At 40.5% G+C, this 27653-nt stretch overlaps 2 protein-coding genes and 1 long non-coding RNA gene across 7 annotated transcripts in view; 2 read left to right on the top strand and 1 right to left on the bottom strand.

The window, feature by feature from the left end:
• Window positions 1–9622, top strand: part of TAX1BP1 (Tax1 binding protein 1) — a 65816-nt gene extending 56194 nt beyond the window's left edge. For all 4 annotated transcript variants that reach the window (XM_074862014.1, XM_074862003.1, XM_074862009.1 and 1 more), the window contains 2 exons: window positions 7724–7809; window positions 8477–9622. In XM_074862014.1, coding sequence (XP_074718115.1) covers window positions 7724–7809; window positions 8477–8678 — 288 coding nt within the window. In that variant the 3' untranslated portion in view covers window positions 8679–9622. The remainder of the gene's footprint in view (window positions 1–7723; window positions 7810–8476) is intronic.
• Window positions 9623–10721: 1099 nt separating this feature from the next.
• JAZF1 (JAZF zinc finger 1) overlaps window positions 10722–27653 on the bottom strand; it is a 200780-nt gene continuing 183848 nt past the window's right edge. For both annotated transcript variants that reach the window (XM_074862027.1, XM_074862036.1), the window contains exons 4-5: window positions 20170–20339; window positions 10722–13038 (exon numbers count right to left, since the gene is read on the bottom strand). In XM_074862027.1, the coding sequence (XP_074718128.1) occupies window positions 12862–13038; window positions 20170–20339 (347 nt within the window). In that variant the 3' untranslated portion in view covers window positions 10722–12861. The remainder of the gene's footprint in view (window positions 13039–20169; window positions 20340–27653) is intronic.
• LOC141940699 (uncharacterized) lies at window positions 17933–22011 on the top strand. The gene is made up of 2 exons (XR_012628083.1): window positions 17933–18257; window positions 21747–22011. It is a non-coding gene; the product is annotated as an uncharacterized LOC141940699 (long non-coding RNA).

Below are 27653 nucleotides of genomic sequence, written 5' to 3'. Positions count from 1 at the left end.
ATGACTAAAATAGGCTTTTTTTCAGTCTGTAAAGTGAAACTAGGGAAGTGTGTGCACACACATGTGAGGAAAGCTTTGTGATTTGCTTCTACAGAATGAAGGCCAGAAATGGTAACTTCTTTTCTTTAGGATATTCATCTACCCTAAGGAATAGGTCAGCAAACTATGAAGGGGTCTAGCAAGTCAAACTTACCTGCTGTAGTTGCTGTTTACATTCCTGTGCTTCATAAACTTTATAAGCGATCTGGATGACAGAGAAGAGAACATGAATGCTTCTCCCAGAAGTGTTTTCTGGACAGGGAATTAGGTAGAATTGCTTCAAACCTACAAACCACATCTCCACTGCTGTTATTACCTTGACTTCCTTTCATTGTAAGTGGTGTTACGCTATTTCCAACTGTGACATGTCTTCCTTAGCACCAGGGAAGGAATTTAGAATTTGTCTTTGTGGATTTTTCCATTTGCCTGTTTCCACCTTACGTTGATAGTCCTCGAGTTCTAAAGCCTTTGCCTTCACTGGACCACTCCAGTACTTAAACAACTCCTGCAGTGTTATTTGTGCTGTGAATTGACATTGAGTACCTATTTTTTTGATTGTACTCTGGTGTTTGCTCAAAACAGAATTTTCCAGTTTGTTCAGATTTTTATTTTGCCTTCTTGCCCCCAGTTTTTATTTCTTTCTGGATATTGTTTTTGCTTTCTTCTAACTTCAGCCATGTTTGACACATGGTAGAGCTGCTAGATACTGACTTCCTACAGTTTTTTTGTCAATTGCTTGGGATAAGAGAGACACCTTAATAAATTCTTGTTCTAACAGGCAGCCAACAGCTGGCTAATCACAGCCTGAACATGGCTGCAAACTGGTCACTAATCCAGCTACACAAGAAGAGGACATGAGATGATGTGCAGGGAGAAGTGTTAGGGGGCATGCAGGGCAAATCCAGAGAAAGTCAGGACTCCTTAGTTCTCTTTTTTGTGGTAAAACTTGATTTACTTGAACTGAAATTGTCCTCTGGAGTGAAATATCTTGGACCTGTCTGAATTAATGCAAACCTTCTGTACAGGAATCCTATGTCTCCTTTATTTTTGAAAAGTCTTCATAAGGTGTTTTTGTTTGTTATTTGGTTTGCTTGGTTTTTAACGCAAATTTTTCAGTTTACTTTTGCCTAAAGAGATCTTACGATCCTGGGTAATGAACCATTTATATGCTTTTTGTCTTGTACTGAAAAAGATCTAACTCAGGGTACCTTGCCTATGATATATGAAAAAGATCACGTTTCTATTCAGTGTCATTAGAATTGTAAATTGCTTACTATTCTGGATCAACCATAGTTCTCTACATGAACAGAGAGGTGGTTCGCCATTTCCCTTCCCAATGAAGAAAAACTGTCAGCCTGTTGAGCTGATGTGGCTGCCATCATGTGTGTTTTTTATCGAGACACCTCTTAAAAATATCAGTGAGACAGCCTTGGTTGATCTTCTTGATCTTTCTACCTGTCCGAAGGAGGAAATACGAGTCTTTTAAGTATATAAATACATTAGAGTTCTGACACAAGACAGTTACTATCCTTTTTGCTGGCCATGGGGAAGAGGGGTGCTGGCTTGGTCTCTGTTGCTCACTGCTTCTTTCTCATTCCCCTGCCAGCAGTTCTGTACACTCCTTTAAGAGCACATTTGGCCTAGTGAGGCAGGATTTTTGCATAGCCTTAGAGTACTGGATAGGTGCTAGGGTGTGTACCGTTCTCATTCATACAAGGAAAGACATCACAGATGCCCTAAGCTCACTTTAAGAGGATTATTTTCATGCTAAAGTTGTGCATGAATGATTTCCCTGGGGATGCCTCTATACCTGCAACTAATGATTTGATCTTCAATTCCATGGAGTACAGATGGTATCTTTGTAACCCTCTACAAAGTTGTTTTGTCTTTCCTACTGGTAAATTACAAAATTCTCAAGCTCATGACTGAGATGATCCTTCTGCTGAGGCATTTCCTCCTAATGTGACCTAGTTTCCACACTCTTAAGGGGAACATTGTTTGCTCTTACCCCAAGTGTAGTAGGCTTCCGTTTCTACTTCTCAGTAAAGACATTTTTGTTACTGGCCATTATCTTGACCAGCAGTATAAGATCAGCTGATGGTGACACTCCTGCTATACCAAAAACTTATGCTGCCTATACTGTCTTTGAGTTGTAGACCAAGTAAGGATACATCTGCAAATGCATCAGAATTTTTGTTTAAAATTGCTATTGTGTTCAGATTTTGTTTCTCCCCAAACTGTGTTCCTTGGGAACGGGCATTTCCATGTATTTGGTTGACATGAAAAAACATCAGTTTTGTATGACTTGAAGACTTTCTGGATTTCTTCATAGCTTTAGCTCTTGGAACTCTTAGGCCAATTAAACTGTGGTTTCTGAGAGGGATAAGCTGCTCTGTGTTAATCATGCCAGATGAGCATGCACACAGTGGTGATTTTGTGTAGAATAGTTGATTTGCCACAAGTTCCTGCCATCATCTACTCAGCACTAACTTTCCATTTGCTCATGTTCCCATAATTGACCAAAATGTAATAATTTGGAGCAAATAATTTCTAGAAGCAGGTAGGTATGGGAGGGATCCATAAACAAAACATATATATATTTTTTAATACTGAAGTGTGAGTTTTAGAAATGTAGTCTTGATTACAGTTGGCAGTAAGCCCAGAATAACTGTCCTGAGACTCTTAAACAATGTTGTTAGTCACACTAAATTTGTGGGGGATGGAGAGTGTAACTTTTGGCAACTGACAAGCAGGTCAGGATATTTTTTGAGATGAATCCAAAATGGCCTTTCTTCTAGCAAAAACACCCGCTACACTATTAGCCTGATCTTACCCTGGCAGCCAATTGCTATCTTTTGTATATGATAGACATAAAAGGAGGAGATGGTGTCCAGGTACCTCTTGGGAGACCAGACTGCTTGCAGAAAGGTAGACCTAAAAGGTGTTTGATTTCACTCCCACAGCAGAGCTGAATCACAGAAAGAAATCGTGTGTGCTTTTCTTCCCAGTTTACCCACAGTGTATGTTAGTGGTGTGTCCCTTTATTGTTTAAAGCTTAAGATGGGTATTGGTTCGCTTAGTGTTGTATGTTAAAATGATCTGTAGAAATTGGAGACAGGGATTGTTCAAGTCTGGTTTTTGTACAGCGTCACATGGCTTTGTTTCTAATTTCTATTTGGCAATCTTGGAACTGCTTACAATTGCAATTACGAAAGCAGTACTTGAGACAAAATTGGTTAGTCTTGTTAAAACCAGGTGAGTTGCGCTTATTTTTGACAGTTAATGTCTGGTTTCCCTTCTTCCTCTATTGACAAACCCCCTCTTTTTTACGATGCCTTATTGTGTAATACTATATTTATCTTTATGATTTATATAATCTGTGGAACTCATTGTGGCAATTTTAAAGAGTCAGAGTTACAGCCCAGTGATAATAGTTAAGTCATGATGTTAAAGGCATCCTTTATAATTTGTTAACCTAATTATCCAAACTTAGGAATTCAGAAGGCCCAGCACTTGGTATGCTACATAACCACAGTGCCAGCCTGTGAGTACATGATACCAGACTCTTTTTGTAAGGACCTGAGGCCACATATCGACTGTGTTACATCACTGCAGGGTACTGTAGCGGGCTTGGACCGAGTACGTGCAGCCATGTCCCTAGTCATCAGTCTGGAGCGCAAGAAAGCTGGCTCTGGGACTACATGAAGGGCAGATTAAACTGTCTCTTTCTCAAAATACAGAGTATGGGCTTCTGTCCAAATAACTTGGATGACTCAACCACGGGGTCTTGATGCTGATGCCTATGCTTAAAATACAGCATAGGCCAAGCCATTGAGGCTTGACCTTCCAGCAATTGTTGTCAAACTCTTTCTGTAAAGCAGCTTCAACAGGCCTTCTCATTTCAGCTTTTGAGTCTTCAGGGGATGGGAGAGTGACCGGTTTTGAAATATCAGATTGAAAAGCATATGTAGCATCATTTATAAGAATAAAGAATGTATCACTGGTTATACTAGCTGGAAGAAACTGGTCACGAAGTGATTGTGAACCAAGATCCATCCTCCCTTCATAAAATTCTCCATTTTACAGGGTACACTTTAGGAGTTTTGTCCATCCAAAATGACGGAAATAGACAGCTGTCCAATACAAGGGGACATTTTCTGTGTTTTCCAGAAGTTCCAAGTTACCCTAAGGCAGTGCACGAGAATTTTTAGTTATTGGTAATTGTCTAGTGTTTACTATAACTTGTAATTAGAATAGCTGTGAAATACTCTCAGACTAAGATAAAGTTTTCGTGTTACTGTTTGAACATTCTTTAATTGTACAGTAATCTCTGTAATGTGCACTTTGAGGTATCCTCGATATAAATTTGCATTATTCTTGTTTGGGCTAAGCATAACAAAAGGTTAAGAACTGATCTTTCTTTATATACTTGGCCAAGAGCAAAAGTACACTGAGGAGACAGGCTTTCTTTATTTTATCAGCGTAATATCAATACATATTTAGTATTGTTGTTCTTCCGTGGTGCACAGGCCAGAAGCTACTGTAAGGAACACACAGTGTGCTTTTTATAGTTAATTGAACTGGGTCATGAGAAGGCTATATCCTTAGAACAATACCAAATTTAATGTTACTTTGATATCAGAAAAGCCTTTTTTTAAACCACTACTAAACTTGTGCTTGCCTTTTGTTGGAGCTAGTGCCTACAAGGCAGCAGTGCAGGATAGTGTGTGTGCCCAGGTAGAGGAAAGCATCATACTCTTTCTCAAATCAGCTTCTCAAAAAGGAGTGAGGAGGAATGTTTTATTTGTATATGGTAGGGTATCACACTTGCCAGAAGCTGAAAGGACGGACAAAAGATGTAAACAATTTTATCTTACAAGTGACAAGCAGTAACCCAAATGTTAAAAAAAAAAGGGGGGGGGGCGATACTGAACAAAATAACTAATCAGAGTAAATAATGTGAAAAATCCACCCAAAGCAGACTAAAAAACCCACCCAACCTGTTAACCTATTAAAGCTTTATATAAGGTAGACAGGCAGTGGTCTGGCTTTTTTTTTTTTTTTAAGAAATATTTAAAATGTCAAACCTTCGTATAAATCAGTTTGCATTTTCTTGCTTCTGATTAAAATTTTTGGTTTCCTACGTGTGGTAGTAGAGCAGAAATATGCACGTGGGGGAGCTGATGCTAAAGCAGTCTACTACTGCTGACACCGCTAACGTAAATGGGTGGAGGGCACTTCTACTTGAATAATGTGTTATATGAACATTTCATTTGCCACTCAGTACACTTTAATCTTTGTGTAATGCCTGCATAAAGACTGAAAGGTTTCCTTTTCTGGTAGGGAAGCGAAAATTTCTGTGGTATTCTAACATTTGTATGTAAGATGGATTACTTCAGGAACGATGAGTTCTGTGTTCCGTTACAGTTGGGCGTTCAGGTCAGCGGTTTCTTTCAGGTCTGTGTAAAGATGCTTTCTAAAAGTTGGGTTTTGTTGTGTGCATTAATAATTTTGAATGGAAAAAGAGACCCAGCTCTATCTTGTAGCCACATAGTTTAGGTTAATGCCCTTCTATACCAAATTAATATTTAGCATAGGTTAATCCTGACTCCTTATTCAACTAGAACTAATAACCCTTAGTATAATGAATAACCTATGCATTTGTCATTGGGTCTGCTAATCTGTCCTAAACAAAGCTTACTTAGGGAATTTGAGGCTGAAGAGCCCTTTCACCCGAGGAGTACCTCATCCGCCTTGTCGTTTGTAAACAAGTATTAATAGGTGCTGTGACAAAAATGCCCTGTGTTCAAGAAGTAACTGAGTGACCAACAGTAAAGAATTACAAGAAAATGTTTTCTAAGGATTTAGATGTTAATTAGGCCTGTGTTTGTAGTGAAACTATTTTTCTGAAGGAAGATGCACGTTCATTTTCTCACATAAGTCCTGGTCTGCTTACAGTCTGGTGTTCAGCAAATTTGTCATGTTTTTGGCACCACATAAGTTGTAGCAGTGTAGCATGAGTACTTTATAAATAGTTTTTCTTCTTTAGTACATACATCCTATCTTTTTCGTGACAAAAGGAACAAATAATATTTTAATACCCATATGCCCTTTTTACTGCAGGTGCAAAGCAAGCAAGTTAGACCAGAAAATAGGTCTGTTGCTAGCATCTGTCACAGCAACCCCACTCTCTGCTTAATGGAAATGTTAAATGCTTGAAACTAAACAGCTGTTGTCAGGAGAAGAAAAATACTGAGGGATCTTCCCATCCTGCCCTGTTTCCATTAACTCTTCATAAGGACGAAGTATGTTAGCCTAAAACTGAAATATGTTTGAATGTACATATTAGTTATCTGCATAAAACATACAGCTTGTATGCTGTTCCACATGGTCCCTCGCACATCTGTTTTTGAAGGTCACCTAAATAATTCATAATTCTTGTGCACAAGGTGCCTTTGAGATGAAAAGGAAAATGACCTAGGAGTTGGAGTTTCAAAAATCTTGCTGCATTTACCTGTATTCCCACCTTGAAATGAGTAGGTTTTGTGCCACATTATTTAATTGTGGAATAGAACCAAGATTCTGTATAATAAATGTTTGATACTGCATAAAGAACAGGTTTACACACACAGTTCTGATTTTCTTCTTCCTCTTTCATCTTCCTTTTGTGCTGTTTTCTTCCCCTACTTATGTTTGCATACATCACTGTATTTAAATTTTAATTCATGATAATATCCTCACAGAATAAAAAAACCAACCCCAAACCCCACAAAACGTGAGCGCTCTGACCCCTTGCTCGTCAGAAGGGAACTCTGAGAATCCAGTCACTCTAGGTATTTGTCCTTTTTTTGCTTGAGAATTTCCCACTGCAGGCAGATTTCTTTCTCCTTTTGTGAGGAGCAGCGTATTCCCTAGAGGCCGACCTCCCTTCCCAACCTGATAGAAGCTCTGAGGCAAACCTGCTTGTCCATCAGCAGAGCGATCCTCATCAGTGCCCGCTGCAGCTATTTATGTGCTGTTAGTGTCCGGGGAGGGAGAGCAGGACTGACAGAGCTGATGAGAGGAAGCAGCCGAACAGGGCAATTTAGCTGATGCGCCTGACGGCTGCGCGCAACGTGCGACACGCTTGGCTGGCCAGAGCAGCGCAGGCAGATCACTCAAAACTGACCGCTGGGAGGCAAGCACGTGAATCAAAATCAGTGTCTTTTTTCCCCTTGCTGAAACCTAAATTGGTAGATTTTTAAAGTCTGACTTGACGTTCTATTGTCTAGATTTTATTTTTGAGTTTTAGCTCTCGCTAAAATGCTATTACGGTTTGTAGTGCGATGCCCTGCATTCGCTTTAACACAGGTTTTTCTGTTCCGACTTAGCCCCCAGGCACGCACAGCGAGGTGACCTGCGTTTCCTTCGTTTACTGTGTTAGTAGAAGCACTCTAGCAGTGCTGGCACAGATTCCTGCTCTAGGTACAAGGCCAAAAGGCAGTCTGTTTAGCTTCTCGTGTTCATTAACCACGTACCCCTTTTCCACACTAAAGTAAAACTGAGGCTGCAGAGATTATAAAACTAAAGGTAAATTTCATCTGTGTTTATGCTTGATAAGGAAAATGCATTTGGAGGAGGAAAAAAAAGCAGCTGCTTCTAGTGGGTATTGTTTAAAACACTTCATTTTTTTTTTTTTTACTAGGATGATGACAACACTGTACCTTCTGCTCCTGATCCTCCCAGTCTCCTCTTGCATGAGCGTGGAACAGGTTTCTGCTTTGATTCCAGGTACATGTTAATCTTTTATTGGCCTTTGATGGCATGGATATGTTTCTATATAATGGGATGTTTTTACTAAAGAGGGGGAGCGGAGATGAAAAACTATTAAGCATTTTCAGTGAATGTTTGGTTTACAATTAACTATCAGAGAATATGCTGTTAGAGTGGGAAGACTATTTGTGTTATACCTTATTTTGATGGAATGTGGACAATTGCTTGAGTAAATGAATGAATGACTTTTGGTTTTTCCCCTCTCTTTCCAACCTAATTGTGAACCTAAGTTTAGAGCTTTTATAAAGTGTTATGTTTGCTAAGAGCAAGCATTTATGAGCAGGGAGAGTGGTTTCCCATGAAACTGCTTGGCCATTAAGACATTCAATAGATTTGTATTCAGTGGTAGCTGGAATTATGTCAAAATTATGTAGCTTTTAAAATGCCAGGTTATTTTGGAATTCCTGTGTAAAACTACTTTAACTGTATCGAGCACTTACAGCAAAGATGCTTAAATTAACTGTACAATACTTGCTTAGATACAGAGTCTGCTCAGATTTAAGCTTGCAGTAAAGTTCTGAATGTCGGTGGCAACAGGATCCTCCTTTTATTTTTATTTTTTCCTTCTTCAATACCAGATTTAATAACCATTTCCTTTTTTCTTTCTCTCCGCCTCCTCGTGCAGCTTTGACGTGCACAAGAAGTGCCCTCTCTGCGATGTGATGTTTCCACCCAACTATGATCAGAGCAAGTTTGAGGAGCACGTTGAGAGCCACTGGAAGGTGTGCCCCATGTGCAGCAAGCAGTTCCCGCCTGACTACGATCAGCAAGGGTTTGAGAGGCACGTTCAGACGCACTTTGATCAGAACGTACTAAATTTTGATTAAATCCTTTTGTTTTGCAGTGTAGCTTAAAAAAAACCAACTTTTGAGTAGTCCACCTATGGAACAAAGCCAGTGCAGCTTTTCTGTAACAGTGCAAACTTCTGAGTAAAAGCTAATGTACTCTAACGGGAGCCGTGGTCAATCGTGGCTGTGAGCTGCTATCGGGTTATCTTCCCTCTCTACCTAACATTATACTAAAATAACTCCACAACCCCCCCACCTTGTTGTGTATGTAGCTATTTATTCCCCCACTTAGTGGAATTTGTAAGGACACAGGAATGACTTAGCCTCAGACAAAATGAGACCCGCTTCATCATGCTCTTCCACTACGTTAAAAAAGGCCACCAAACCACCTGTGGTTGCTCTTGGCCATGGTAACTGAGGCAGGATTAAAAGTGTAATAAACAGGTGTTTCTCCTAGCAGATTTGCGTAGTTTCTCTTTGAGTAACAGCTAAATCAGAAAGTTACATTACTCACCCAATGAAAATATAGTTTTCTAGTACATTTCTGAAATGTAGATGCATGTACTGTGAGATTACATGCTTGCAACAAAAGGAATGGCAACTACTTCAGTTTTGCATACAGAATGTTTGCCTTAAGGGATAATGTCACATTAAGTACGTTATACCTTAAGGCAGTATTTTTGAGTTGAAAGAAACTGCTGTGCTTAAATGCCTAAAAGTAATTGTTTAAAAAACCCATTGCCATTATGTTGCAATTGCAGTCAGTAGAAAATATTGTTATATTTTCACAACAGTGAATTGTGTTCCTTTTGGCTTAGGGCTTTTAAAACCTTCTGCATTTTAACTTTATGTATTTCTTTCCAATAAGTAAAAACATGTGTGTATATCTAAACATTTTATATTTACTTTACTGTATTAAGTAAATTTGCTTTCCACGTGTTGTACAGTAGTCTTGTTACATTAAAAGCAAAATTATTCATGGAGTCAGTGGTCCTTCTTTCCTGCTGCTCATTTTGAGGTAAGACGGTTTAGGCTTTACGTACTTACAGCAAATGATGTTTCAGCTCTGTCTGACAGAGAAGCTGTTGCTCGCATCTATTTATGATGTTCTTTGTTTGAGATTTGGGGATTAGTTTTGAGCAGCTTCTGCTGTCTGCAGTTCTCTCCTGAACATGTGCAATATCCTGTTCAATGCAGGATTTATTAAAAGCCGCACGACACAGACGAATCGCGGTGTCATGGGTAGCTGCTACTCCCATCAGTCCTCTGTCTTCCGGTTTAAGTCTTGTTTTTGTTTTTTTTAACTGTGAACTTCATGTCAAGAGATGGTCTAAGGTAAGGCATGGAAGTACAGAAAGAATATTTTGTCAGTTTTTTTTCTTACCATAACTAACTCAACAGCATATGAAAACAGTTAGAACAGGCTCTAAACCCCAAATATTATCAGTTATTATTAAAGACTTGGGGAATCTCAGAGGTTGGATTCCCAGGCAGGCAGGACAACCTCAAAACCTGACTGTGCCGAAGCGGGACTTCTCTTAGAGGTGCGTCTGTACAGGGAATTACTGAAAGAGTTTCCCTGTTAAACAGCCACCCTGACATGGCTGCTTGCTTAAAACAGCCTCCCCAGGGAGTTTGCAGGTAGGTGACAGAAGCCAAATGCCTCTACCAAAACCTCACTGAATTAAAATTTTAATGATTTCTCCTTTCATAGTGATGGCCACTTCATTGCCGACACCTTTGGAAGGAAGGTACCCCACATCCTACCATTAAAAGGGGCTTCTGTAGCATCAGTACAAATCTTATCTGGTAACCTGAGCCCTGTTGCGATGTTGGAAGGAAATGGCCTGTGAAATCTGGAGTCCTGGTGATTGATTAAATCAAAATAATTTTTTTTTTTTTCTTTCCCCTCCAGGCTGTAGCATTCTGTGGAATTTTGTGCATTAACGGTGTAGTGCTCAAGTTGTTTCAGGTGTTTATTGAATACAGAGTTTGATGATACCAAAGTAAAATGTACAAATAAAAGACTATATGCAGCCCGAGAACTTAACTCTTTGGGTTAGTAACGAGTAAAGAGCAGCCTTTTTAGGTCAGAGGCAGTTTATTTTAAATGTGATTTGATTTACATTTATAAGCAGCTTTCTTGACAAGAATTCTTTAAGTTGCCTTCAGTTCTAAAACAAACCTCTGTCACTTTCAAACTTAAAGTACTTTGTCCCCAACAAAACATATGAAAATATAATTTAAAGCACACTTTTCACAGACACAGTACAATACATTCACTATACACAGTATAACAAAATAGTCCCATCTTTACCTGTTTAATAATACTGTCACAATGAATAGGTAAATAGAAACTGGAATTTCATTTTTATAGTTGAAAGGAATTTACATGCAACAATGACGTTTTACGACTGTTTAGCTGTTGAACAAACTTACCCAGCCTGTAGTTTCTTGCACTAGGAGCAGAGCCAAAATGTATTTGTTGGCCAGATCTGTTGCCAAAGCTGCAGAAGGTGGGAAGGGGCCACCTGGGGCCCTCTGTGTGCCAGTGACTCTCATGTCTGGATCATCCTTTAAGCCCGGCTGACAGCACTGTACAATGCAACAGGCACTGTCGCCTCCCTGGGATCTGAAAAAGTCGTGTGTTTTGTTCCTAGGATGATTCCTAAGTGTCTGAACGAGACTTTTACTCTGCTGGAGAACAGGTAATTATCATCCTTACAGAGTTTTCATTTAAAGCTTTGGAAAAAAATAAAGGGAAAGCTCATTCCTCCTTTATCTGAGCTTTCTTTTGCACTTAAAAGAACAGGAACTAAGCCAAGGCAATGACTGTGCTGAAATGTTTCTGGCAGTGGGGGGGGCCGGGCGGGGGTGCCCGCCTCTGCTCCCCCCAGCTGAAGGCCAGGAATAGCACTTGTGAGAGAAGGCAGCGCAAGGCAGGATGGTAAGCAACAAACCTTCAGGTATGGTCCAGACACGAAGCGCTCTCACGTTGGCTTTTGTTTTAAGTCGGTCTCTGACCACCTGCTGCAAGAAGCACTTAATCTTCAGTAAGGCTCATATGTCATATTTCAGCAAAATTAATGGTAAAGCTAAACAGACACTTCCAAATGGAATGCAGTGACCTACAATGAGAAGCAAAAAATGCACAAAGAAAATCTCAAAATACAATGAACATGAGGGAGCGGCATTAGAAACTCCCTTAGCACAAATAATGGACCTCCTCAAACCATGCGCAGAATTTTTAATTTTTATTTGCAACCACAGGCACATGCTCGTACAGTAGTTGCAAGAATTGGCAAACACATAAAACATTAAATCTGTTGGCAATAGAGAACTACAAAGTGCTTTAAAACTTCATCTGAGATGAAGATAATTGTTTCTCACACACACATAAATTTGCACTTAAGTATTTCCAAGTGTCTTTCTAACAGATAGTTCAGGGGTAAATACTTAGTTGGACTGGGATATTGGTCCTCAAAAGTTTGATGGGCATGAACATAATATGACATCTTGTACAAAAAAAAAAAAGTAGTAATTTCTAAAACTAAAGTGATTGTTTACTAGTTCGAATGGCAAGATTTTCAGCATTTCAAGAGGGAGAAAAAAAAAAGATTTGCAAGATAATATAAAATACAGCAAGCACACCTTTTTATGTATGTTATTTAAGTATGAAAATATTTTTAGCATATTATGTTAAACATTCTTTCTTATTTATATTTCCATTACCTAAAAGACTTGCTACTCCACTGATAACTCCATTATGTAAGGCATGTTAACTATAGTTTGACGAGGGTGGTTTGTTTTGGTTTTGCACACACATTGACAGATGCAGTGAAAGTCTTCATCACGTTACAATCTTGAAAGGATGTCAGTGCCAAGCTCTCCTCCTCTCACTCCTATTCAACACTTCAGTACAACTAAATACGCAACGCCCCCCCTAATTTTTTTGTTTTGTTTTGGAGAAAAATGTTCTGAAGAACCTATAGCTTTTATAGCACCTTATCTCAAAGTAATGAAAATGGGTATGATGATTACATGTGCAAATGTACAAAATCATTAACTCTACAAAGATACATCATTCCAAAATTACAGAAAATTTTAAAGCATGCATTTAACTTTTTTAAAGGGTTGCTGAATGCTTCCCCTGAAAAAGGTGGCTGTTCTCAAAATCAGCAACTGCTGGTGAGGATTTCTTGGCACGTTTGTGACCAGCATGTTATTGCTGCATCTTCCTGATAATCTCAGCAGACACGGGGGGATGGAAATTGATTGTGTGGTGCCGCAGGCCCTGAGCTGTCTTGTAACTCTTTCCACAGCGACATTTGAAAGGTTTGCGTACGCGGATTTGCGTTCTGTGGCCGTTCTTGGCATGGTACTTTATACCGTTCACATTCTGTGAGTGAGAAAGTAAAACGTTAGTGGCCGAGTGGTCTGATTATGGCTTAGCTTCCAGTTAAAAACCTAAAATTCATTAATGTTGTGGGCAACATCACACAAATTGCTAGGAACTCCCAGTAGGTGTTATGCACATGTTGGGCTTTCAAGAAGGAGAATAATCTCTGCAATTCTAATGTATGAAGTTTATCTACCTGGGTAATTCTGATTTTTATCTCCCAACATATGGCACTTTCCAAAAAATACCATTTAATGGGCTTGGATGTTCTTTGCTTCCTGACATTTTTTCATATAGCACTGACAAATTTTATTCAGAGGTTCATTTACAAGCAAACAAAGAATTGGCATGAAGACTCGAGTCACACTTCTTCAAAAAGCTGAAGCTCACCCCATGGTGTGTTTGTTCCGTTCTGTGTCATTGTTTCTAGATATGTCTTTAGGCACCAGCAAATTCTGATAGTTTACACATTGTCTCCGAAGAATTAACTGCAGGGAACTCTTAACTGAAATTGTTACACGGGGCACTTAGAAAATAATCCAGAGAAGCCATCTTCAAAATAGCTATTGTTTGGGAATATGCTACAGCTAAAAACTGGGGAACTGATCGCCACTAGTTTGGAGAGAAAGAGCCAAGGACCGGCACTACAACACACCGTTACACTGGCAAGGTCAGGAAACAGGCATCACTTTGGCTAGATTAATCAAGAACCTTACTAAACATAAACCAAAATCATACCCCTGTCCTCCTGTTCACGTATTTCTGGCAAAAATGGAAGAAGGTGTTGTGGTCTCAACAGCTGCCGTGATACTGCTTTATGCAGGATTCGTCTTACTGGAGTCTCTCTTACCTGCTTCCACGAAAAAAAGCTTGGCTTTTTGGACAAGTAAGGGAAGGCAAACTGTCTTTCAGTAGAGCTTCTCTTATGAAGAAACCAAAGATGCCAAGACAATTTGTGACAAAAAGATGCAGTTCTAAGGCTCTACCGTGTCCTCTCTATAAAGTTTCCAGATACATATCTCAGGGTTTTTTAAAAACTATTAAAAAAAAGCTAAAATCAATTAACAGCCTGGATATTAATTAAGGCACTAAATTGAATTTTAGAGATTTTGTCTTTGCTGAACCACTGCCTTACACATAATAAAAAGTCCCCTTGGCTCTTTAAGCCACAAGTTCAGTTTTATCAACGCGCAGCTTACAGTAAGTGGAAGCTTCACCTCGGAACTCACAGCAATTAGACAAGTTAGACAATTGGTTAAAAAAAAAAAAAACAACAAAAGGAAAAAGCATTCAGTAAACAGAACAGAGCTAAAACTCCTACAACTTCGGAAGGCTCTATATCCATCCCAGAAAGGCATGAGGTTAACGCCTTCAATACCCCCCTACTGCCACTGCTGCCCTTTCTCCTCTACCTCCTAATCCAACTTATTCGGAGTCAGAACCTGAAGTGTTCTGTCCCACTCCTGAGAGAGACAGTCCCCCTGTGCACTGCCCTTCACTGCCCTGCTCTAACCACAGCAAGCAAAAGAAGGAACTTGCAGCTCCCATCAGGAAAGTAGGGAGGAATGTAATTGCAAGGGAAACCACCCAGTCTCCCAGATAGCTAAGGCGTTCTCAGCTTACAACGTAAAATGCAGGTCCTTATTTATTACATGTTAACTGTGCCACGGCAGCAATGTATTTTTAATCTTTAAGCAAAAACAGTTCTCCGGTTTCAATCATACAGTTGAGCGCGGTACTGTCCTCGTCAGAACTCCTAACGCCCAGTGTAGTCTCTGCTGCTGAAGTGGCATTTCAGGGCAGCTCAGGTGTCTGGAGAGGTTGATTGGTGGAAATTCTTTAGAAAGGAATACTTAGCCTGGAAAAAGAGGATGGTGCAAGACTGCAAGCAACTGCTCTGCCCACAAAGTCATGCTTCTCTCTAGAGCACCCAGGCACTGAATCCTCACTTGACGTTGCAAATCCACCCCCTAAATTGTCCTTTAAATCCTTTAAAATACTGGACAACTGCCCAGCTGTCATCTGAGATGTGGGCGACGAGAATCTTCAGTCTCCCATACAGACCAGACATAAGAAAACGAGCCTTTAGTGTGGGTTACTTCTGGATGAAGAGTATTCAGAGGAGGTAGAATGCTGTACCACCAAGACAGACAAGAGCACATCAAAGCTACAGGCCATCCTCAAGAGCAGTCAAGTGAATTCCCTGCAAGTTATCCGAGATCCTGAGGCAGCTTTTAGCTGGTTTTGTGTAGTTACAACCTTCAGCACCCGCAGGACTGTTGAGGCCAGGGATGACACTGGCATGAGGACTGTCCTAAGGCATCTGTCAACATCCAAGTACTCATAAGGACCTCTGCCTCCAAAGAAGAGAAAATATGGGGGTCATCTGCTAAACTTCTGCTACTGCAGTGAAATTTGGGGATAACTTTGTTATCCCCAACCCCTATATATAGTTTGGAAACTACAGAAACCTGTTTAGACTTTTAATTTTTGTAAGAAATCTCTTTAAGATACTTTTAAACTAGCATCAAATGCTACAGATGTCATAAGTCTGTGATCACAAAGATCCTCACTATTCCATGCCAACAGTACTCTCCTGATGCAGGTTTTTTAATGATCCACTCAGCCTCAAGTACAGCGTACACTACACGCTTTGATGAAGGGGGAAAAGTACTTTCAAGGCAGAATAATTTAAGGAAATGCTAAACCAGAAACTGACGTGGAAGGAATTGGGCCATAGAAAGTTTGAAAAATAGTAAACCACGCTGAGGAGCTAGTATGACGTGAAATCTGACCCATACTCCTGTCTAAAAGAAAACTGTTGGTAGAATTACAGTCGACTCTTCAGCACTTTTTCCACTGCTGTAATGTAAACACTTTTTGTATGTCTGGGTTGAGTTTGTTGAGGTATGGCAAAAGCCACTGCCAAACGCATACATCATTTTTATTGCTCTGGTTACTTAGGTTGCTCATTATTTACTTTCACAAATGATTGAGGAAGAAGATGGCAGTACAGAAGGGCACTCTGAAAACTTAAACAGAAGGAAACAATTATTAACCTGGGACCAGATCAGGAGGAGATACGGAAGCTTAGACTGGCACCACCTGGTTTGCACGGACAGGAGGGCACTTGCTGGGCAGGGCCCCTCGCACGGCAGTACTCCTGAGGCCACCGCACTGCAGAAGGTGTGAGAGCTGGCCACCCCCTTCACGTAGGTACACAGACATCAAGGATGGTTTGGGAGGATTTCTTCTTTCAGGACTTGGACATTCATGTATGTTGTTGTATCTCCTGGCTGTTCCTCCTGAAGTCTTCTTCATGGGTCCAGTTTCTCTTTGCTCAACTTGCAAGCTCTGGCTTACTCCTTTCTTTCAAGTAAATTCCCTTCTTTCCCTCTCTCACGTCAATATTCTCCCTCCCTGAGTTCTGCCGAGTGTCACTGCTCCTAGATCAGCCTTCCCGGGGGTTTGCCCACCCAACAGGCCTGGGACCCTCATCCCATGACCTGCCAGAAAGACAAGCCCAATGCCTTGGCGTTCTTGGAAGGTACCACTCCTCTTCTTGTCCAAGGTCAAAAAAGCAGTCGTGCATATAAGCTACATTTTATACACACAGTAATCTATTATTCTTGTCTTACTGTATTTGCACAAACTAGAAAAATTATGACAAATACTCTAGTGTTTTCTCTAGAATAGTATACATGCATTACCTGTGGGGTAATTTTTGCATCTATTAAGTCTCAAACTTCATTTGCTCTTTGGAAGTTGCCCAAGTAAGTTTATCTACATCATATACACATTTTGAATGTCCTTCTCCAGAGCTCAAGACTAAATAACTGACACACATAGGTGGTATTGAATAAAATACCAAAATTGCCAGCTTCATAAATCCACACTTTAGTTCCTACAGGTGGCATTTTGCAAGGCACGTTAACAATACCCACAGACGCCTGGACAGGTCATCTAAATGGGGATGTAAAGCCAAAATTTGGTGAGGGTGAACTCCGAAGATACAAGACTGAGATCTCTTGGGTTCCTTTAAATCACAGAGGTCATTTTTTAAAAAGTCAAACTTATGGCAAATGCAAATCATATGAACAAAAAAATCCATAAATGTCAAACTATAAAATAATAATAATTTGTTCTCTGGGTTAGTAACCATAATTAGAGAAGAAGAAAGCAAGCTTCAGGAATTAGTTCAGAGGCTTGTGTTTTAAGCATTTAGAAGTCAGTGTGCTCCAGATTCATTTAGCTGTTTCTGACTATCCCACAGACAAATTTACAAATCATTAAAAAACCCACATTTTTTCCCCAGAATCTTTGGCCTCTCAAGAAAATCTGTGCTACACTATATAGAGGGCTTAGTACCAATACATATTAATGCAAGCAAGCAATTTTGTGTCTTAAAAAAATAAAGTTCCCAAAGAACAACTAAATGTTTATGACTCACTTCTACTGCACTGCCTATGGGAAACTGCCAAGAGATAGCAGCTGGGCCGGAGGCCAGCAGGGTCTTCTGATACTCATCTGGGTTTGTGTATAAACATGTTCTTATTAGTTTCCATTGTCCGCCCCAGCCCATTCCTTGGGAGTATTTGCTGTGCTCATTCTCCTCTTATTTACCTTTCCATAATGACTTTTCAGTGCAGAGGCCATCTTTTATCCTTGTACATTGTTTGCAAAAAGGAGCCCCATCCCTACTGGGTCTTTAAGTGGTACTGTAACACAAATAACATATCTAAAAATAACATTTCTGCTTCTCAAATGTACGTCACCTAAGGCCAGACAAAAGAAAACTGTGTATATCCTCCTTTCCTCCTCACTCCCTAAAGGAATGCATCCTTTCTCAGCCGTAAAGTAAGTCTGGCAATTACTGTATGTGCATGTCCGTGTTCCTGTTTGGAGCTCTATAATTGTTTTACAGCCCTGACTGTGATTATCCAGTACCCACCAGAAAATCCCAGTGCTTTGATCACAGGACTCCCTACCCAGACTCTGCAAATAATTCATCAGAGGAGGGGGTTAAGCAGAAGGGAGATGAAGAGGAAACAAGAAACACAGCTGACACAAAGCTAAAAGGAAGGAAACAAAGATAAAAATGTAAAAAGAAAAAAATTAGGCTGGAAAGAAAAAAGAGAGGAAACAGAGCCAACAGAAAAGAGAAAATGAGGTGAGGCATAGTTTAGGGAAACGTGTTCTCCTATCAAGACTAAACAGAGGTGAGTCTCTTAGGAAAATACGATACTTTTTATTTGCTGCTGCTCTCTGTCAGCCTCTCTAAGGGTTGTTAATTTCTCCCTGTCTGACTGTTCTAACATTAATGGTGTACAAGATATCCCTTAGACAGTCCTCATGCATTTGAGATGAAGGTAGTGAGATAGCAGAAGCAGGCAGAAACAGCTTGCTTATTTGGGCAATAAAAAGACAGAGGGCTGGCAGTCAAACAGAGAACAGACAGGATATAGCAAATTACAGGGTTCTCCTTCTAGCCTTTGCCATTAAGTGAATGTTTTCTGCAATGCATAGATGCCCTGTGGGCACAGTGACTTCTAACAATCACCATGGCTTGTTTGCTTCCTGAGCTAGGGATTTAGCTTTTATATTATATCCTTCATCTGGCACAACTTCCACCACACGCAAGGAAAGTATTAATCTTGAATAACATGGGTATATCTGCAAAGTAATACTTGCAAATAGTCTGAAAACATCTTTCCCTCTGCCCTGCCCATGGAGATGGTGTTTGGTTTTTCCTGTAACTGAAGAGGAGAACAACCATTACATAGTTCAGGTTAATCTCTGCAAAAAAGACTTGTATGTCACCAAGAAATGAGCACACTGCTTTCTTGCTCATGTTTTAAGTAAGCATTGTCAGTATTAACTGATCTGTATAGGAGTCTGAGTCTTGTGATTTGCTGCTACGGGAGCTGCCACAGTCCAGAGCAGCTGCAGCATCACTGAAACACATTTTTGTCCACTACATGGTCTCATGCAGTTTATTCATTCTTGACACAACTGTTTTATCTCAAATGTTATTGGTCTTCCTATAGTTCTCTTTCATATTTCTGTTCTCTTTTAAGTCCCTACTTTTCAGTTATTTAAAGAAGCAGCCATAAAATAAAACTAGTATAAAACCAACCCAACCACTGCTGCTTTTTCTAGGGTATAGGTCAGTGGTTGATTTTTCCAGTACTTCATGCAAAAACTTCAGAAAATGATTTAGAGGAACTGTGCCAACATGCTACTTCTGTTCCCAAATGCCAATGACTACCGAATACCATACTGAAGCCCAAGCTGTTCAATACAGTTTCATCTGTCTCTGCACCGGTTCACATGAAGCAATACTCCTGTCCTCACAGGAGCACATTCTATACCAGCCAGCTCAAGGTTCAAAGTTAAAAGATGTTTCACTTCCACAAACAGACAAAAATTCCTCATGATGGAGAGTAATTAAAACGGCGGGGGGGGGGGGGGGGGAAGGGAATTGTTTGCCAGCATGTCACGCAGAGGGCTGCAAGCCCTGCACGCGGGGCCAGACACGCTGACGGATGTGCAGACAGGGCACGGGGACTTGGACCCAGGACAGAACGATGCCAGAATTTCTCTGAGGCTTTGCCTTGCCGTGGTGACCTCTGACTCGCAAAATGTTAACTACCACCATCCGCACACCACCTTTACCAGGAGAAGTATCCTGGGCACAGTCTCGCTAAAGGACCAGCAGCATCTTGAGCAGTTAAGCAGAAGGAATTCCTTCTGGCACTGATGGGCAGCAGCTTTTTATTTAGTGTCTTTGAAAGGGACTCAAGAGATTATTTTGCTGGTAGTACCTCCTGCATTCTGCAGTTAATCTGTCTAAATAATAGAAAGCTAGTTAAAATGTGTAAAGCAAAAGAGTCACTATACATAATCTCTCCTGACAGACAGGGATGCAAAAGGCTAGATCCTTTGTAAAAACTGGTAACTTGGCTGTGCCTGAGAGGAAACCCGTCAATAAAATATGTACTCTGCTAAAATGCCACAAATATAAATGTGAAAAGTCTATTAAATGAGAAAGGTACAAATTGATTTTAGAGGCTTTTTTTCCCTCCCTCACTACATCAGCAGGAAATAAGGTAGGTCTGCGCTGCTGCTTACCTTATATCTTTTTTTACATCCAGGAACAGGACAGGCAAAAGGTTTCTCATCCCCTCCATTCATGCACATTGAACTAAGGATAGCTTCAGAGCTGATAGCACTTTCTGTAGTCCAGGACTCATCACTGTCTGATTCTTCATAGTCTACTTCCTCCTCATCATATTCACTACCTAGAAAAGCAGGGTAGCGAGATAAAACAAGAATAAATAAGAGCACAGCAAGATAACACATTCTGCATTTATTACATCAGTTACGATGACTTGTAATTTCCCCACTTTTGTCTTTGCTGGAAGACAGTTATTTTTAATTTTATAAACCCATCCTTCTTATAGTTATTTATTCCTTCATAAAGACAGCAGTGCTTCTTTTTCTAACAACCAGGACAGGCATTATTAATATATCTTCATAAACTGTTAACTGTGTGGCACAAAGTTCAAAGGACTGATTTTAAAATGCAGTTTCAGACTCCTCAAACACCAGGATCCTTCTGTCCTTCCCAGTACCCAAACAGAAAATGTGTTTCCCCCCCAACTCCTGCAATTAAAGCTAAGTTTAAGGCTTTTCTTTATGCAATACAATACTGAAGAGCGTAATTCTACAGATCATAAACAGTGTAAAATAATATGTTGACAAGTCCTAATGCATTTACTAGCCCTTTGGAATTAATAGGAATTATAGCACAACATTAATAAGAATTATATTGTAGCAATTATAGTTGTGAAATTCATTCCCTCAGGTGTGGGGATAAATTGCATTGTGTGGCTGCCCTGAACAGACCGCATTATGTTCCAGATATGCTACGACAGCCATTTGAGCAGCTGGTGCTGAGTTTATTTATTATTTTTAATTGCAATAATTATTAATGAAATCCTCTGAAGAAGTTAAATGTGAAACAAGAGAAATTAGGAAAGCAGAATTCCAACTATAAAAATACAGTTAAAAAAAAGCAGGGGAGGGAAGAGCCCCAGCTGATTAAAAAGAAAATATATGCACAGAGGGAGAGAGAGGGAAAGCTGAGGGAAACTTCTGTGGTGTCAGCAGGAGGTGGTGCTATGTTTCCCCTCCCCTTTCTTCTTTCCCTTTCCCAGCTCTGCTAAATTTTATCCTTTCTGCTGAAAGACAATTTGGCTCCGAGTGCTGGAATAGCTCCCGTTATTAAAGACAGTTATGTGACACTTGCATGGCTCTATTCGCTTCCCTCATATGCCCTTTAAGTGCACGCCTCTAAAGCTGCTCTACATGCCAAGAAGCAAACGCAGACAGATGCCTCACAGCACTTTAAAAAAGAAACATCCCGAATTCACAGAGAAAACCCATGCTGCAATGTCCAGTGGGGTCTCTGGTGGCTTTTTTTGCTTTCGATGAAACTAAATAACACACCTATCGTCTCAAATTTTTCCCTTGGGATTCCCCCTCCCCCAGTACTCAGACTCAGCACCTCTCCATCACTGAGTAAAAACGCATGTCAACTGGTAGCTGCAAGTACTCAGAGCTCCTGAGCTTTAATCAGATACTGCAAGTTCGCTTACAGATGTCAGGCTATCCACGTTTCTTTCCTGTGGTTTTCATCCGTACAGGGTGGTGCGCAGATGAGGAAAGATGGATGGTTTCCCACCGTCAACAACTGTCGACATGAGTGCACGCACACATGCTCTGCAGCACATCTGGAAAACTCGGCCCTGCTGACTGCGACTCCTTATCCCACACCGAATGAGCAAAAGCCAAAGAAAGCATTATTGACCTCTTAAAATATTTCTGAACTCTAGGAACAGTTAACCTAAAACGAAGTTAAGAGTTGTTATAGTTTAATTAACTAATAAAAAAATGGAGGCAAAACCACAACTCTGCTTCTACGATTTCCTGCTCTTGATTGTATCTTGATGGAAAAAATTCCTCAAGCTGTTCCTTTCAAACTTTTTAGCTCAGTAGGGTTCTTTTTTTAAGAAAATGCAACAGAAAACGCTATTGTAAATACACGTATGTATGCCTAGGATGGGAAAATATACAACCATTCTAAACACTGACATACCAACAATTTCTGCCATTATAATCACCGCCCCTCTCCCCCCCCCGTAAGCCCCCTTAAAAGAGGGGCTGATTTCCTCCCAAATAGGATTTTGTTCTCCCAAAGAAAACATCAGTTGAGACTGTGTGACATCTACTAAGGATATCACTACTTTTAGTGATAACAAGGAGCACGCTATTATAAAACAACAATCAGTGCTCTATAAAACTTAATATGCAAGATGGTATATAAGGGAAAAGATACACAGAACAGTGGGGAGAAGCAGCAATCACTGCAATTATGCATTTCCATATGTTGTCTTGTATTTTCAGGGCATCCTTTTAATTTTTCTAATAATTTCATACAGTAATACCCAATTCTGTAACAACTTTTGCCCATGTTTCACTTATAGGTAGATACACAGAAGAGAGACAGAAGAAACCAAAACCCGTGCGCAAGCACCTGTGAGGTCAGACCATCCTTATGGTTTTTAGTTAGCTCACCTGAACAAAAATGCAAGATTTTGTCTAGCAAAGTGGAAAGAGTTGTTTAAACGGTATAAGCAAATGCTCCATTAAATCCAGACTTGTCACTACAGTTTTACAAATATGATGAGCTTTTTCAAGTATGAATAATCATATAAACATCTATTTCTTCTTGCACAAAACAGTAATACTAATGGTGCCAAGTACCTGAAAGGCAGATTACTTAATACAAAGCTAGAACTGCAGTCTATCGCTGCTTTTATCTAACAAGTGTTCTACTGAACTCAATTGCTTGTACTCTCTTTAAAATAAAGAATAAAAATTTAAAAATCCCAAAATGTATTTAAGAGGGCCCTGGTATAAACAAAATGCAAAAAACTTACTGTCTTGAAAAAAATTCATCAGCAATAAAAATTTATCCTTTAAATAATTATGTTGTTTCAGTTGCCATAGAAAAACAACACTGATTTAGTCAGGCTTTTAACTGATTCCGCCTCAGAATTTAATTTCCTCAGTTGTCAGTGTCTAAGAGCAGCAACCCGTGCGGTGCCTCACTGACTGCGTGCAACACATCGGGGGGGGGGGGAAGGGGAAAAACAAAACGTACAACACACAGGTTGGCGCTGCCATAATAAACAGCCCCTCGATGAGGTATTTTAATTAAGTACTGTAAGGCCGAGGATGGTGGTTTGGCGAAGCCGTTCCCACGCCGAGCAGGAGTCCCTGGCCCTCAGCTACACGTCAGGTGTACAAACTGCAACCCGAGCCGCCGGCTGCCGCTGGCTCCGTCGGGCAGCTTGCCAGGGTACCAGCAGTGCGCTGAAGGGGAAGCGCACAGCAGCGCACTTTGATCAAGATACAGCTTTCTTTGTTTTTAAACTTGGTGTTTCACAATAATAATTGTAAATATTTACTTTTTTAAAGGAAAAAAAAATTAAGCACCTTTGCATCTAACCTATGGCCTGTTCCAGGGTGTAACAAGTGCGTGACTTGGACAAGCACTCGCAATAACTCTTAGGAGAGCTCCAAGAGAGCTGGCTCAGTGATCTCCACTTGGATGTTGCCATGCACATGGAAAACAGGACGCTCTGCTGGGGCACGCTGCCCTTCTGGGGGACCAAGCTACGTTCCTGTAGCACATGTGCTAATGGCCTTACCGTTTCTCATCAAGCTTGGAACGCAGACTGATCACTCCCCCCACCAGTACTCAAAGGAAAAATATCGAATTATGCTTCAGGAGCCTGAATAACAAAAAACTCCCCCAAAACTCAGCAACACACATTTCTCTAAGGTGAAGCGTCTGAATATCTGGAGGGGAAAGCTCACAGAGAAGCACATGCTTTCAGCAAGGCAGTGTACAAATACACAATATTATTACCGCGACTAAACACTAGTTCCACAATAGCACCTCTCTCCTCTGGCAATGCTCTGAGGCTCCTTGCTAGCTCGTTGCTTTTTTACCATATCGAGTTTCATCATCTGGCTTTCATTCAGAGACTCTACATGGTTCTACATCAGCCTAACCTAAACTCATTGCTTTGTTGTCCAAATGATTCAGTAACATCTTCATAATATTGCCCCCACCCTCGCATGCAATATTCCCTCAGTCCTGGCCCACAAAGCCATTTCCCCTCTCCTCACTCCAGCGGCCTTGCCCAAAAGGCTCACTTCATCTGTGCTGCCCCCAGCAGATTAAAAAATGAAGCAAAACAAAACAAAGGCAAGGAAAGAATGCTAGTTTGTTTTGTTTTGTTTTTTCTGGAATTTTCCATGCTGAGACAAATGCCACTGCTCCTCAAAGAGGTGGACTCCACTGGTGGAGATAGACTTGAGGTGGGCAGGGACTTGAGGTGGACACCACTAGGCACAGCTCATGTAGTATGCCGTATTGGAGCCAGGTATTACATAAAATTACTAGTTGTGAAAAGACAGAAAACATACAGGGTCATGAAGTATTCCAGCAAGTTATTTATCTTAATTTTTATGCTGCATTTAAACACAACCATGACAAACAAGAAGGCTGTCTGCATCACAGCAGTTTATTTGCCAAAAGTAAACACATGCACAAAAAGGGATTATGATTACTGCCTGTGTGGTAAGAAGTCTTTGTAGTGTGATGAAAAGCAAAGTTGCACCATAAAGAGTTCCTCTACCTCTTCTTCCAGTCCGTTTTCCTATCAAAATCAGTGAGAACATCACTTAATCCTACAACAAAGACCTCATATCTTGAATGCCCATCTACTACTTTTTCTTTTTCCAGTAGATGAATTCAGTAATTTAAATAGCTCAGAAATATTTTCCAGAGAGTTAATCATTTGACATTCCGAAACAGACAACATCCTAGCTACGCTGCTGAAAATCTGGAGCCTTATCTTTTATTTTTCTGGGGTTTACTTGGTATTCACACCACTGTAGCCAAGACAAATTCTGCCTTTTGCATGAAAGAATTCATCCCACCATGAGATTTACAAAGGATTTTTTCCCTCCACTTTGAGTGAATCTTGGTTCTAAGCAGGTGCACATCATTTGTAGTTATGTCACTTTAAATCTAAAGACTTCTATACTGTGCCTTGAAATATAAAAAAAGACATGGCTGATTAAAACCAGCACAAGCTGTGTGTGCCATTACGATGAATACGATCTATCTTGACCTCTGATGAAGAACATTACAAGTTCTTCTCTTCTCCCATGAAGAAAAACAAACCCAAAATATCCTTGCCAATTATTTCTGTGACCAGAAAGCATACATTTCAGTATACAATGAATAGCTATGTGCAAATAGCTTACTGCAGTGGGAACCAACACTGCTAGTGTCACTGAAAGTTCATGGTAATTCCAATGATCTCTCATAAAAATTCAGCTTCACACTTTGTCCCGTGCGGGACTTGCAGTTTGTATTTCATAGAAACAGTTTTATGAGAGCACTTATGTTAAGAAGTTTGCATTCCCATATACTGTGACAGCTTCCTTGATAAAAAAAAAGTGAATTATTAATATTATGTGTATTTTGGTCTAACACTAAAGCACATTTATGGATTTGTCAAACTTCTTTCCTCTATGCCCATGGATGCACACAGTCTCCTCCATGCTCACCAGCAGGGAGAATGTTCCTACAGCTGATACTCATTGCTGATCTAAAGACATATAAGTCATTCAAAATGAAATACTCTTCCTTTATATAAAGCACAGGAAATAAATGCTAGGGGCAATGAAATACAAAACAGTTATAACATGCATCATGGCTGCTATGCAAGTCTTTAGTCTAGAAGTTGTAGCAGGACTCTCTCGGCTGCAAGCTGGTACAGGGGGCACAATGCGTTGGCCCTGCAAACTCAGGCAACAAATGTCAGAGACTGGTCAACCAAACAGTCTAAGCCACGGTTTTTCCTTTGCTTGGTTGCTTGTTTTGGGGGCAGGGGGAGAAGGGGACTCTGAGGACAGTGTTTTTCAGCCTTTGTGAAAGGTCCATTCAGATTAATTTCTTGTATTTTCAAAAATACTTTTATCATTCACGTTCATGAAGATGATGTAAACACGTATGTAATACAACTGAAGAAAACCCAGGGTAGTGTGAACAGAGTGCTGCGTAGTGCTACGGACACTGGTGTCTTAGATTGCAAGTGCAATTCCAGTGTTCAGATTAAGCACCTACATAAAGTGAACACTAGGTTCACCCTAGTGAAGGCCTTTCTTCAGGCAACGTGCACAAGCACACACAGTTAAAAGTTTTCTCTCTCATCCCAGTAAATATCTCTGAACTCCTTCCTAGGAGTGAAGAGGCAAATCTGTTCTCAAAGCCAACTGAATGCTTGGCAGCTCTGCTGTCACTCGAGGGAGCTGCTTGAGATGGTTATGGTTTGTCAAATGGGTACTTGCCAAGGCTGGCAAAGACCTCCATCCCTCTGCACGATCACAAAAGAGCCATCAAAATAGCAATTATAACTTATTATTGAGTTGGCCCTTGCGCCAAGCAGGGGGGTGGCACAGGGCATGTCCTGCTGGCCGCTGCCAGCCCCCGTGCAGCGGGTCCCGCGGGCTGTGTGGTCTGTGGCGGCCGCTGCCGGGCTGCACTCACACATGCTCGCGCCAGGAGCACGTCCCTCCTCCTGCATTTCAGCTGTCACCGCTGCCAGCATCCCCCTCTTACTCGTGACACTAGTCAGAGCAGGATTTGGCCAGAAAATGTCTTCTGGAGAAACCACCCTTCCTCCCAGTTCTCTCCTAGTCCACATCAAGTGCTAAATAATGAGCTGTTTAGGAACTATTACTACTCAGAAGAACTAATTTTCTATTGTTTCTGACTGAAGCAAGGCTTGGTTAGCAAATAAGCACCAAGACAATTTCAAAAATGTACCTCATGTAATGATCTGAATATGGATTCAAATACAAAGAGCAATATGGGTTTTAACATTATTTTTATGTACAAGGTACTTAAAAGCACTAGAGAAAATAAGTTAGACCAAAAAAATACTATTTATAGTTTGTTTGCATCATTTGAAGAGTAGCTTTCAGCCAGTAGGGTCTGCTGTACTGAAGGAAGGAGCGTTTAAGCAAGTAAGGATATAGGTAGAAGTTTCTGGGCATCCTCTACCCTCTCTCACAGTTGCCACAGAAAGGGCAACTATAACTTGGACAGTCACACAGACAGTCTGAAAAGATACATTTCGCAGCTATTTTGGAAGGTGATACCTCAAAGAGGACAAACCTGTAAGTAGTTATGCACCCAACCCACAGATAATCTTTGTGTTTTAAACGAAATGGTAGATAGGAGGATTCCAACATTTCAAATCACCTTTAGTTTTCATTTAAATGCTCAGTGTAAACTCATGATGAATTTTAAGTGACTGAAGATGTATTCTCAGAAAGCACGCAGACACTTCTAGATCCTGTAAGTAAAACACAGAACTGAAATTATTTCAGCTGAGCTAGCCTATATGGGAAATCACCCTGAAATCCTGGAGGCAAAGATAAAATGATAAAAGTACAAAATAAAC

Source organism: Strix uralensis, chromosome 1 (genome assembly GCF_047716275.1).
Source record: "Strix uralensis isolate ZFMK-TIS-50842 chromosome 1, bStrUra1, whole genome shotgun sequence".
Lineage (NCBI taxonomy): Eukaryota > Metazoa > Chordata > Aves > Strigiformes > Strigidae > Strix > Strix uralensis.
This window is presented reverse-complemented; position numbering and strand designations above follow the sequence as displayed.